This window comes from Geotrypetes seraphini, chromosome 3 (genome assembly GCF_902459505.1).
Source record: "Geotrypetes seraphini chromosome 3, aGeoSer1.1, whole genome shotgun sequence".
In the NCBI taxonomy this organism is placed as follows: domain Eukaryota; kingdom Metazoa; phylum Chordata; class Amphibia; order Gymnophiona; family Dermophiidae; genus Geotrypetes; species Geotrypetes seraphini.
In genome coordinates, this window is record NC_047086.1 from 134,257,473 (window position 1) to 134,272,132 (window position 14,660).

Genomic DNA, 14,660 nt, shown 5'->3' on the forward strand with positions numbered 1-14,660 from the left:
CCATTTCTCATGCTCTAGCTCTCCCATTTCATGCTTTCTCCAGCCTCCTATTCCCTTAGCATCTCTCTCTCTCTTCCTTTCCTCACCTCAGATCTGGCATCTTTCTCCTTCCTCCTTTCTTCCCCCCGCATTTGGAATCTGTTTTAGGCCACTCCCAGTGCATCCCAGAATGCACTGGGAAGGAGGCCTAAGATTCCGGTTGGCTCAGATGCCTAAAGTCCCTCCTAAGGGAGAAGTCTTAGGCGCCTTGGCCAATCAGGGCCTTAGGCCCCTCTCCAGTGAAGGCCCACCATTCTGAAGAGGTGGGCCTGCCGGCTGGAAGGAGTGGGCATCTCTCTGGCCGGCCTTCCTGTTAAAGGTATGGGGGGTCTGGGTGGGCTTTGGGTGTGGGGTTTCGGGGGTGTGCCAGCAGGAGAAAGTGAGCATCCCTCCTGCCGGGGATGTTGGAGGGTGTGCTGGCAGGAGAAAGTGGGCATCTCTCCTGCTGGGGATGTAGGAGGGTTGCCAGCAGGAGGGAGTGGGCATCCCTCCTGCCAGGATGTTGGGGGGTTGCCAGAAGGAGGGAGTGGGCATCCCTCCTGCCATGGGCAGTTGGGGGGGATTTAGGGGTTGTGGTAGGAGAGAGTGGGCATCCTTCCTGCCAGCCGACTTACGGTAGGGTTCCACCCCTATCAGAACTTCACAATATTCTACAAACATTTAATTTGATAGGTAGTCTTTCCGAGCATCTACTACCTACCATTCTAAAACGTTGCTTTGATATACTTTGCCCTTTTATTCATAGCATGATCTCTAACAGTCTTTCTACTGGCACTTTGCCCCCAAACTGGAAGAAGGCCTATCTTAGACCTATTATCAAGCACTCCTCCCTTAATGCGGACTTCTGTGCAAGCTATTGCCCAATCGCCAATATTCCTTTTTTGGCAAAATTAGTGGAGAAAGTAATTTTTAATCTACATCCCAATCAAACTGGCTTTAGGCCCAACCACTCCACTGAACTTTCCTTGTTAGGGTTTGTTACTTCAATTAGATATCACCTGGATCAAAGAAAGTCAGTTCTACTCCTATCTCTGGACCTAGTGGCAGCATTTGATACCATTATCCATTCTCTATTGTTAAGCAGACTTCATTCATTGGGAATCACAGGTAAGGCATTATAGTGGTTCCAATCATACTTTTCAGACCATATCTATCAAGTCAACCTTCAGGACTCATCTTCTGAATCCTACACCCAATAGTTTGGTGTATCCCTGGTTCTGTACTTTCGCCTTTGCTGTTTAATCTTTTCCTGGCTCTGCTATTGACAATAGCACAATCTATTGGTTTCACAACTTTTAAAAGGGGGTTGGAGGAGCTGCTGTACAGCGATATATTAGAGAAACTGGACCTCTTCTCCCTCGAACAGAGGATATTGAGAGGGAACATGATCAAAACATTCAAGGTTCTGAAGGGAATAGACTTAGTAGATAAGGGCAGGTTGTTCACCCTCTCCAAGGTAGGGAGAACAAGAGGGCATTCTCTAAAATTGAAAGGGGATAGATTCCGTATGAACGTAAGGAAGTTCTTCTTCACCCAGAGAGTGGTAGAAAACTGGAACGCTCTTCCGGAGGCTGTAATAGGGGAAAACACCCTACAGGGATTCAAGACAAAGTTAGACAAGTTCCTGGTGAACAAGAGCGTACGCTGGTAGGGCTAGTCTCAGTTAGGATGCTGGTCTTTGACCTAAGGGCCGCCATGTGAGCAGACTGCTGGGCACAATGGACCACTGGTCTGACCCAGCAGCGGCAATTCTTATGTTCTTAGATGCCCATTGGCTGCTGGTAGCACACCGGATCACCTTTAAGATACTATTCCTAGCATTTAAGATATAAATGAATCACTCACCTTTATTTATCAGTACTATTGATTCTGTATACCATGACTAGAGTACTTAGATCCACCCAACATTATCTCCTTGCCATTCCATCCATGTGTCAAATAGTACATGATACCACAAGAAAATCAACCTATGCTGTCGTTACTCCAACATTGTGGAAAGCTCTTCCCATTAATCTCAGGCAAGAAAGCTGTCTCTCATAAGAACATAAGAAATGCCTCCGCTGGGTCAGACCTGAGGTCCATCGCGCCCAGCAGTCCGCTCACGCGGCGGCCCACCAGGTCCAGGACCTGTGTAATCTTTTATCTATACCCCTCTATCCCCTTTTCCAGCAGGAAATTGTCCAATCCTTTCTTAAACCCCAGTACCGTTCGCTGTCCTATAACGTCCTCTGGAAGCGCATTCCAGGTGTCCACCACACGTTGGGTAAAGAAGAACTTCCTAGCATTCGTTTTGAATCTGTCCCCTTTCAACTTTTTCTCTTAAGTTTAAATCCTGCCTCAAAGCTTTCCTTTTCAAAGACACCTTTGATACATAAAATTTGGAACCTTCGTCTGAACATCTTCTTGTAAAAATCTTTCTTTCTTTTTCCCTCATAGGACTTTTTTTTCTTTTTATCCCCTGATTTTTTTTTCTCTCTACTCCTACCTACTTACTTTTTTCTTTTCTTCTATTTTCAGCTTCTTTTATTGCCATCTACTCTTCTTTTTTTCAATCTCCTGCCACCCTCCATTTTTGGTTTTTCCTATCCCCTTGCCTTTTATTTTATGATGTATCCTTAAATGGTTTTTCCCTTTTGTTCCAAGTTTGTCTGTTCCTTGTTTCTAATAACCCTTGTTCCTTCCCCCCCCCCACCCTTTTTTTAACTGTATACAATTTGTATGGAAACCGCTTAGGCTTTTTAAGCGGTATATCAGATAAAATAAAATTTGAAACTTCCCTGCAACGGCCTCTCAGCTGATCGCAGCAGGGAGATTCCTTTGCCGCAATCGGCTCAGCTGCAACACGATTTTCTAAATGGCATCTCTCACATGGACGCCGGTTAGAGAATCGGGGTGGGTTGCGATTCTGTATAGGACGCCCGTGTGCGATTCTCAAAAGCCGCTTAGGCAACTACTGAGACCAGGCGCCCTATACAGAATCGGGTCCTAAATGCCATATTAGCATTCATAGCATTCTATTAGTGCTTGCTAAATTTTAGTAAAAGGGCCTTTTGGGGCTCCTTTTCCAAATCCGCACTAGCAGGTTTAACGCGTGTGACCTTTCATCACGCGCTAACCCCCGCGATGGCCTAAAAACTACCGCCTGCTCAAGAGGAGGCAGTAGCGGCTAACGCGGCCGGCGGTTTAGCACGCAGTATTACGCACGTTAAACCGCTACCGCCTTTACTGTCTTATATTACTAATTTTAAAATGGGGGGAAGGGATGTATGAAGCGTGGAAATGTAGCTTTGAGTTGCCTCCTCTATATCTAGCTAGCCCCTCCATTGCCTCTCCAAATATTTTTGTCTAGAGACACCACTGGTGCAGAAGCACCTCTTATAAAAGGAACACATCTCAAAAATATGCTAATATTCTGCTAATATGTTACTCAAAATTATATCTATAAAATACAAGGGCAATATTCTAAAAGGAATATTCAGTATTATGTCCCTCTGGAAAAATTTTTTATTGAATAATATGTTTAGTCTAACCCTCGAATTGATTTTCTTATGTTCTCTGTTTGAGCCTTTTGAGACAGCTTAGCTCATACGCAGGCCAAGAGCGGACAGTTCTTGTTAAACCTTTTAGACATGTCCAGGGGAGAATCTAGTCAAACTGCTTAATGTTTTCTTGTCCATAAAGTTATGAAATAAGCAGACATGCATTTACTTTAAAGATCCCCAGAACATACAGTCTAAACTGTGAATACAGTAAGGTCAATATGAGATCTAGAAGAGAAGGAAATTTATCTCTTTAACAGGATGGCATGATAAAACAGTGATTAGTGCTCTTTGCTGCCAAGCAGCATTGCTAATTATTCTTGATTGTAAAGGGTAAATTGAAGACAACTTTAGAAATGACTATTTTATCTATTTGGATTAATTAACCGCCTTTTCCTGACTCATTCCTTAAAAAATAACATCCATTCCTATGCACTCGTACATAGTAACATAGTAAATGATGGCAGATAAAGACCTGAATGGTCCATCCATTCTACCCAACCATATATGCTCCATAAATTAATCATTTAATTTAAATGGTTCGTTTACTTAGATATTTCTGGGCCAGAAACCCAGAGCCCTGCCTTATAGTGTGCCTAGGTTCTATCTACTGGAGTCTCTGTCAAAGTTCACTCCAGCCCACCTTAACCATCCCAGCCATCAAAGCCCTCCCCAGCCCATCCTCAACTGAATGTCCATATACAGGACACAGACCGTGCAAATCTGCCCAGTACTGGCCTTAGTTCCTTCAATATATACCCATTATTTTCTGATTAGAGATCCTCTGTGTTCATCCCACGCTTGTTTGAACTCTGTCACTGTTTTCTTTTCCACCACCTCCCTCGGGAGCGCATTCCATGCATCAACCACCCTCTCCATAAAGAAGCATTTCCTAACATTACTCTTGAGTCTACCACCCCTCAACCTCAAATTGTGCTCTCTGGTTTTACCATTTTCCTTTCTCTGGAGAAGATTTTGTTCTATGTTAATACCTTACATATTCAGGGATTCCAGTCTCTCCTTATACATCTTCTGGCGCAAACCTCCTACCATTTTTGTCACCTTCCTCTGGACTGCTTCAAGTCTTCCTATGTTCTTTGCCAGATATGGTCTCCAAAATGTTGTTTATAACAGGCCCCTCGTAGTTGGCAAAATTGGGGATGGATTAGTTTCTTGCTTGTTGAGCTGACAGGCTGAGAGGGATGCTCAGCTAGGACATAAACCCCCAAAATCTTCTCTCTTTAATGAATGCTAAGGATCAGTCTGAGAGCAGCTTTAGAAATGACTAGGATGCTACATCCTGCTTTCCTAAGCACAGGATTTCACTGCTTTCTATGATCTATATGGAGGAAGTATGGGAGACAGGGAGGTTCTGCTAGACATTATATGTATCACAAGAAGGGTCAGGAGTAGGTAGTGGTGGAATTGCCTAGTGGCTAGGTCAGTGTACTACAAGCCAAGAAAGCCAAATCACTTAGCCCTCCAATGCCTCAGGTACAAACTTAAAAAGGCAATTCTGTAACTGAGCATGTGTAGTTACACTTGCTTTGCACAGAAAAGTCAAATGTAAGTGCACTGCATGCTATTCCATACTGGCATATATCCTGCAAAGGGGTGTGCAGGTAGACAGAACACAGGAGGTGCATGAGCAGGGCTGCCTAGTGGCATAGTAAGGAGGGGAATGGGGGGCCGTCCGCCCCGGGCGCTATGTTGGTGGGGCGCACCCCCCCCCCGCCTCTTCCTATTCCTCTCCTCCCCGTGCATGCCCCTCTCCCTTCCCCCATAACCCTAGTTGAAGTTGTTGTTTGTGACGGTCAAAAACGTGCTCTTTGCGACTCCCGTTGGCTCTCCCGCTGATGTCACTTCCAGATGCCGCACATAGGAAGTGATGTCAGAGGGAGTGCCAACAGGGTTGCGATTGTACCTGATTGTAACTTGCTTTCAGCTTCTATGAAAAAGTCATTATCTAAATCTTAATAAATAAAAGCCGAAGCCTATGTTATATATGACAGTGGAATGCTCTTAGGGTCAGATTCTATAAACAGTGCCCCAAGTGGGGAAGCATAGACAAGTTCTGCATCAAACTCAAAATGGATTAATGAGCTTAATTGGCGTGGTAATTGACAATGCCATTAACAACTCTTAAAAAAATTTTAAAACTGATTAAGAGTTCAGAGTGAAACTCGGAGTGGCGTCTACCAATGCCTAGATCGAGATGCCTACTGGTGCCTAACAAGGCCTACCTGAAAAATGGGCACAGTTAGGGGCGGAGAATAGGCGTGGTTTGACAGGTGTCACTAGGCATCTGTGTTTGATGCCAGTAAATTAGTCAAGGAAAACCCTGTCCTAATATAATGGCACCTAACAGGATGCCTAGCACCTAAGTTGTTATAATGACTCTGTATCACTCAATGGTGCGACCTCAACTTGAGTATTACAATCAGTTTTGGTCTCCTTATCTCAAAAAAGATATAGCTTCCTTAAAAAAGTTCAAAGAAGAGCGACCAAGATGATAAAGGGGATGGAACTCCTCTCGTATGAGGAAAGACTAAAAAGGTTAGTGCTCTTCAGCTTGGCAAAGAGATGGCTGAGGGAGATATGATTAAAGTCTGCAAGACCCTGAGTGGTGTAGAACAGGTACAAGATTTACAAAGACTAGGGCAGTGATTCCCAACCCTGTCCTGGAGGAACACCAGGTCAATCGGGTTTTCAGGCTAGCCCTAATGAATATGCATGAGAGAGATTTGCATATGATGGAAGTGATAGGCATGCAAATTTGCTTCATGCATATTCATTAGGGCTAGCCTGAAAACCCAATTGGCCTGGTGTTCCTCCAGGACAGGGTTGGGAACCACTGGACTAGGGGACACTCGAAGTTACAGAGTAATAGTTTTAAAACCAGTAGGAGGAAATACTTTTTCACTCAGAGAATAGTTAAGCTTTGGAACGCGTTGCCAGAGAAGAGCAGTTAATGTAGCTAGCTTTAAAAAAGGATTGGACAAATTCATGGCGGAAAAGTCCATCGTCTGCTGTTGAGACAGACATGGGACGGTAACATGGAATGCTGCTACTATTTGGGTTTTTGCCAGGTACTTGTGACTTGGATTGGCCTCCATGAAGATGGGATACTGGGCTGGATGGACCATTGATCTGACCCAGTAAGGCTGTTCTTATGTTCTTATGTGTTAGGCACCGGCAGGTGCCATTCTTTCAGAGGCGCCTAGTAATTGATTGACAACCGTGCCAGGAGTAGGCGCTGCTAGGCACCATTTATAGAATCAACCCGTTACTGTTTAAGAAACAGCAAACTTCCCGTACACCGCCTTGTATGAATTTCTTCAAAAAGGCTGTAAATAAATCCTAATAAATGCATACATATAAACATACGTATAGGTTTATTTTTATTGCTATTTGATTAATCACATTTTTTTTAATATTCTTTATTCATTTTTATAAAACAAGCGTATCAAAAAGTAACAACATTTTAACTTGGATACAACACTTGATTTTCTACAATAATCCAATTTATAAAGTTTATCCCCCCTCCCTCCCATCCCCTTCATAACAAATATAATACATATATACCATATAATAAATTCTTTCCTACCAATCCATACAATTAATGAAAGACCAAAAACTACCCCTTCCCCCCCATTCTTGAATTTGTACTAGTAAGGGAAAGATGGTATCTATTCATTACAATAATTTGTTAATGGCCCCCAAACATCTTGAAATATATTAAAATTCCCTTTTTGTGTGGCTAATGTTCTTTCCATTTTATATATGTAACATAACGAATTCCACCAAAAACTGTTGTTGAGTCTCTTCCAATTTTTCCAATTACATTTTTAAATCTTTAAATTTTAAAGATTTAGGAAAAGAACACTATTAGTTTACAGGAAAATCTTCAGTCATAACAACGTGCATGCATTCCATTAAAAAAACAAAACAAACGTAAATTAAAATAATATTCTTCCAAATGTTGTTAGAGTGCATGCCATTTTACTTTGGTACACCATCAATCCACAACGGCATATAATAAACTTCAAAGTGCCTAATTTCTAAGTGATCTTTTTTTCAGATAATACCTTTCTAAGTACCTACTTACTTACTTAGAAAGGTATTATCTGAAAAAAAGATCACTTAGAAAGAGCGTAGGGAGAGGGGAGACATGATTGAGACATTTAAGTACATCACGGGACGGGTCGAGGTGGAAGATGATATCTTTCTTTTGAAGGGACCCTCGACCACAAGAGGTCATCCGCTCAAACTCAGGGGAGGGAAGTTTCGTGGAGACGCCAGGAAATACTTCTTCACTGAGAGAGTGATTGAGCATTGGAACAAGCTTCCAGTGCAGGTGATCGAGGCACGCAGCATCTCAGACTTCAAGAATAAATGGGATACCTATGTGGGATCCCTACGAGGGTCATGCCAAGGGATAGGGTCACTAGGGTATAGACTTGAAAGAGCGGGTCAGTAGAGTGGAAGTATAATTACAATCATACTTAAGGGGGTCATTAGACTTAATAGGGAGGGTCAATAGGGTGGGCAGACTTGATGGGCTGTAGCCCTTATTTGCCGTCATCTTTCTATGTTTCTATGTAAGCTGCAAAGCAATAATGAAATTGAAGTTGTTGATCTGTATAACCTGCTATTTGTCTCCTATACAGGTTAGCATCACTATCATTGAAGCCCGGCAGCTTGTAGGGTTAAACATGGACCCTGTGGTTTGTGTGGAGGTGGGAGAGGAGAAGAAATATACATCTATGAAGGAATCAACAAACTGCCCCTATTATAATGAGGTGAGAAACTCTGCATACTGTTGGTAATAACAGTGGACAAATCTGAGGAGCTTGCAAGCAAAGTGTCAAAAAGAACACACCTCATAGAGTCGTAGTCTCCAACTTGAGGCCCCCTCCATCCATTTTTGCAGCCCTCATATCCAGCAACCCCCACCACTACTGTTGGTAAAGAAAAGGCCCTGTGGAGCTCCACTAGCTCGTGCGTTCCTGCATGGTCCCATTGACATGCATGTGCATGCATCATGCACACAAATGCCAGTCAACTTGCCTCTCCCCATGCGTGCGTGCACATGCACGTCAATGTGACCACGCAATCACTTACAATCCTACAGAGCTTTGCGGGGCTTTCTCTCTACCCGCAAAAGCAGCAAAATCTCCTGATGGCACACCTCTGCTCCAGCTCAGCCCCGAAAATCTAACAAAGTGGAATTGCAAGTTTACAGGTTGCTGGTGAACCTACACCTCCCAGTTTAATATTGGCTTGATAGGTTTGGAAATTAGAGAAAAAGTCTGTGGTACTTTGCACCAAGGTGTTCTGACAGGTAGCAATGGAATGTAGTGGATGTGTTGTATGCACCCTCATTGCTTGCATTTACCTGCATGATGTTACACTGTTGGATGGTGGCATGCTTTTAGAATCAAAATTGATATTTAAAATTACGTTTGTAAGCCTACAATTTTTGGGTGGCCCCCGGCGCTTTCTCTTGTCCACTTTGCAGCTGTTTTACATGAAAAAGTTTGGAAATCACATTCATAGAGTTTCTCTTTGAAAATTCTAAGCAGCCTTAGAATAGAGGCACTATGGCTCTGATTCTATAAACGGCAAATAGATCAGGGATACCTAGCCCAGTTCTGCGTGGAACCCAAAATTGTTTCATTAGCTTAATGGGCATGGTAATTGACCATTTCATTAAAAGCTAATGAAAACAATATAAAGAACAATTGAGTTCCACATAGAACTCAGCACATTGTCTATCAATGCCTACAACAAGGCACCTACCCTTGGCTACCCAAAAAAGGAGGCATGGTTATAGACAGGGAATAGGCATGGTATGATTTAAGTGTCAGTAGGCATTTGTGTTAGATGCCAATAAATTAGACCAGGAAAACTGGCCTAATATACCGGTGCCTAAGCTGAGTTAGGTGCCACTAGGCCTGATTCTATAAATGACGCCTAAAGGTTGATTGATAAGATCACTGAACAGTGTTTAGGAATTAGACGCCTTTTATATATGACCTCACATATGGGGCAGGTGCAAAAGTAATGGTGGTAAAGAATGTGTAGGCCTTTAAAATTAAAACCCTGACCTAACACCCCTACATATACTGTACATTTTAGTCACAGGTGAAAAGTAAATGTAGTTTGCCTGTCAATCAATACTAATGCAGAAACAGAAAAAACTAAAGGCAAATAAAGATTATTTGGCTTACCCAGTCTGCCCATCCAGGCCACCTACTATCCTTTCCTCTCCCTTAGAGATCCTATGAACTTGTCCCAAGCTTTTTTTGAAATCAATTATAATCTTTGTTTCCACCACCTCCACCAGGAGACCATTCCACAAATCCACAACAGTTTTTTTTTTTTTTTTTTTTTTTTATTTATCAAGTTTTCATCATTATCATTTACAGATAATATTAAAGAAAGGAAAATCACAAATAAATCATAACTATTACTAACATTAAACAACTCACTAATTCCTCAAGTCCACATTAATGGGAGACAGTGTCCTAATAATCTAAGGAAATCAATCAATATAAATATAATCCTTAGTCAAGGATCAACATTAATGGTGCATCAATATTTTAAACTCCAAATATTAATTCGCGTGATGTCTACCTAACTTCATTAAGTTGTAAAAATTGTTCCAACTGAATTGAGTCCCAATATACATATTCAATATCTTTGAATGTAATTAAGCATTTACAAGGAAATTTTAAATAAAAGGTGGCTCCCAAATCCAACACTCTTGATTTCAAAGCTAAAAAAGCTTTTCTCCTCAATTGCGTGGCTTGGGCCACGTCTGGAAAAATCAATACATTATCACCACAAAATTTCACTTGCTTATTCCGAAAATAAGCTTTCATTATTAAAGATTTATCAATTTCTCTTGCACATGTTATCAATAGGGTAGATCTAGTTTGAATTCTATCTTGAGAGTCCTCCAAAAAACCAGTTAAATCAAAATCAATTTGTTCCAACTGATCTACACCCATTTCTACGGGAATTTTCTTTCTCTGAGGGATGTAATACAAATTAGTTATGAGCAAATTTTCTGCGTCAGTTAATCCCAATATTTCCTTAAAGTATTTCCGAATCAATATTTCTGGGGATAATAATTGAGTTCTTGGGAAATTAACTAACCGTAGGTTTTTTGCTCTTTGTAAATTTTCCATTTTCTCAAATTTCATATGAGTAATATGAGAATCTTTAACAGTTGTTGAGGTCACTGCTTGCAATGTAACCACATGAGACTCAGTTGTTCTAATACATTTTTCCATTATTTTTAAATTAGAATCAACATTTTCCAACTTATCAATTACCTCCTGCGAAAATCTTACATCTTGAGTCACCACTGACTTTAATAACCCCTCCACTCTAGTATTTATTTGCCAAAGATCTTTAAGCGAAACTTCCTGTGGCTCTACCTGGGAGTCTCTTGCAAGTAAAGCCTCATCCTGAAATGATAAGGCTTTAGGTATGGCACCATAAATTAATGAGGACAACCCCTGTTGCACAGGTACTCCTACAGGTTCCACAACAGTTTTTGTAAAGTATTTCCTTAGTTTACTCCTGAGTCTATTCCTTTTCACCTTCATCCTATGACCCCTCATTCCAGAGTTTCCTTTCAAATGAAATAGACTCTTTTGTGCATTTATGCCACAGAGATATATAGGCCCAAAGAAAAACCTATGATTTGCCAAAAATATATGTCAAAACCAAAAAAACAATTGGCCACAAAATTTCAATCCCACTCAGAACAAACACCGGTGTATGTATCCTGCCAAAACGTCAATGCTGATATAAAGATTGCAGTGTGCATCGATGCATTTGGTTTACCCATACTGAAGTCTTTATATCAGCATTGACATTTTGGCTGGATACAGACACCGGTGTTTGTTCTGAGTGGGACTGAAATTTTGTGGCCAATTGTTTTTTGGTTTTGACAGAGGTATCTAAACATCACTATCATATCTGCCCTCGTCTGCTGAAAGCAGGGTATGTTGGGAAAGCTGTTTGCTCTCGGTTATAAGTTACAATGGCAGATAAGGGCTTGAGTTATCTGCAATAGATATCTCACTGGATCCTCGGGAACACATCTGCTACTCACACTAAATGCCAATCAATGAAGTTCCCTAGAGAAGGGCTCATCACAGCTGTTTGTGCTCAAGCTCTGTATAGCCACCCTTAATTCTACTTCATCTTATAAGTTCTTGAAATAAATGTCTGGAAGTTCACACACAAGATGCTAGATCGTGTTTGAAACTGGAATTCTTTCTTTAGCTATCTGCATAACGCGTAGCAATGTATATAGTGAGGGCAGAGTAATTTAAGAGATAGTCAAGTGATGGTAACACAAAACTCTCTTTTCAAATTGAGATTGATTTGATTCATTCTTGTCTATAGGAGAAAGATTTAAAGCAACTGGATGTTATTATTTCAAAGCTGCCTACTGTAATTTAGTGTATATTGACTTCACAAAGAAACAGATGGCTAGATTACAAATAATCCAAAAAAACTGCGAGAAAAATTGCAACGCTTGCTAAAAAAAAAATGGGACAGGGCATCCCATACTATATGAATTACATTGCTCACTGTTCTCTCAAATGATTAAATTCAAATTGTTGGCCTTAAGGCTTCTGGGGACAAGAATCTGGTTACTGAAATAGTTGGATGAAAGTATATATGGCACCAGCACTAAGATGTGGATCTTTTCTTGGATACTTTATCAGTGAAGGAATGAAGAAATCAGACCTTTAGGAGTTTAGCTCCAAAGAAATGAAATCACCTCCCTAAGGAACTGCGACACGCAACTCCTTCAGGGATTTTGTTTTTTCTTGTCAAAAATAGTCTCAGCCTATTAATACTTTAATGCACCAACCATTTGACACTTTGGATGCAGCTAACCCTTTCTTTCCCTTTGTTTCCCTCCTTGAGAAAAGGAGACCGTGAGGGGATATGGTCGAGACTTTCAAAATCCTGAAAGGAATCGACAAAATAGAGCAGGAAAAAAAATGATTTACAATGTCCAATGTGACACGGACAAGAGGACATGGTCTCTCCTCATACCTCTAAGACTGCAAATGTTACCAGCACTACACCTTCCCTGCAATCCATTCAGGCTGATGCCTCTGCAAGCTTTGCTCTGCCTCGTCACTGGGAAATGATCCATGCAATGTACACGGCCTTACCTCCTCAGGGGTTGGGGGAGATTGGAATCAACCCACAAGCGGTTTTCTCCATCTCTGCACCAGCATCCTCCACAAGGTCCTGAAAAGAGACAGCAAACACCATTCTAACACATGTAGCAGATCCATTAGTGAACTGTTTGATCTTGCCAGCTTGCCAGCTTTCCTTACCTTCATTTTGGTGGGTCCTGAGGAGCAGAGGGTAGATTTCACTTCATGCCCCTGCTCCGATACCTTTTTTACGTGGACTCCCAGTGTCACTCTGTTCTCTCACAGAATATCCAATCATTATAAGCATGGCTGGCTCAAGAGACTGTGGCTAAGAGCCAAATATCATCTAATAATAATAAGCTATTATTCATTATTACAGGGGTTGCCATACAGCATATAATGAAAAATTGGGATCGTTTGACTTATAGTTTTTGGTGGAACTCTCTATGTCACATATTTAAAATGGGAAGGGTAATTGCCATACAATGGGGGAGCAATAAGAAGTTTCAGGATATTTGGAAGCCATTAACAAAATACTGTAATGAATTAATATCATTTTTTCCCCTTAAATATGCACATCCAGGATGAGGGGGAGGGGGTGGGGATTTCTTGGTTTTCTTTTGAGAGTAAACAATATGGGTAGGTGGAGGTTAATATATGTTTTCTTGGGTTTGATGAATGTTATTGAATAAGGAGGGGGAGGGATGTGGGATTTGAAATTGAGTTTTATAGAATATTAAGTGATGTATTTATGAACAAACTGATGTTATATATTGTTTCACTTTTTGTAAGTGTTAAAAATGAATAAAGAAGTTAAAAAAAAAATAGTCTGTAGTGGCATGAGCCAACTTTTTTATTGGCAATCCTCCCCACCTGCAATCTGGTATATGTGCCTTCACTCTGCCCCCACTCCCACCTGTGATGCAGTATCTCTTTCTAAGTCACCCCCTCCCACCCATCTCCCGAACTGGACCAGCTGAGGCACTGGCTCAGGGAACTGGTGATAAAGAATCCCATACCAGCATCTATCCCTCTAGGAGTTTGATGGTAGACTGAACTGGGATTTTGATGCCCTTTGGGCCAGTGCCTCAACTGGCCCATAGGTTGAGCCGGCCCTGATTATTTAGTATATATTTTAGTATTTATATACCACTTATAGTCTAAGTGGTTTTACATTCAGGTACTCAAGCATATTTCCCTAACTGTCCTAGTGGGCTCACACTCTTCCTAATGTACCTGGGGCAGTCGGGGATTAAGTAACTTGCCCAGGGTCACAAGGAGCAACATGGGATTTGAGCCCACAACCACTGTGCCACACACTCCAGTACACTGTATCTAAAAATATAATTTACTGGATGAATAAAGAAAAAAACATCAATACAGTTCATATGTTTAGTTTCACAGGTATATTAAAAAAAATCAAAGTCCAGAAAAACACAAAGAACTGATACTGGGCACTTTATTGAACTTCATTATTCTCCTTGCCTCCTGTTTACCCATCTTCCTCTTCTTCACAATATATCTGGTGTCCTCTGTGACTCCTCTTTTTCGCTTCACAAATTCTTCTGTAGGCTGCTCTTCCTGAACCCTCCAAAGATATATCTCTCTCTTCTTTGCAATGTGTTTCCTGAGCCCAGGAGAACCCTATTTTGGTAATGTCACAGAAATTACACTTTTTCTGGATGCTGCCAACACTCGCTGGACATCCTGCCCCCCCCCCCCCAGTTCACTTCATCAGAGGTCATAGGCCCCCAGCTCACAACTCACAGACTCCTTTGTCTCATTCCACCATTGATCACAGGCTGCCAGCAAAACTCTCCAGACTATATATCCTCCCCAACTCCCTCCAGCATAACCCCCACACTGTTTGTAGGCCTCTAGT

At 41.5% G+C, this 14,660-nt stretch overlaps 1 protein-coding gene across 2 annotated transcripts in view; it reads left to right on the plus strand.

Moving 5' to 3' along the window:
* Window positions 1-14,660, plus strand: part of OTOF (otoferlin) — a 432,592-nt gene that overhangs the window by 205,465 nt on the left and 212,467 nt on the right. For both annotated transcript variants that reach the window (XM_033938296.1, XM_033938297.1), the window contains one exon: window positions 8,249-8,380. In XM_033938296.1, coding sequence (XP_033794187.1) covers window positions 8,249-8,380 — 132 coding nt within the window. The remainder of the gene's footprint in view (window positions 1-8,248; window positions 8,381-14,660) is intronic.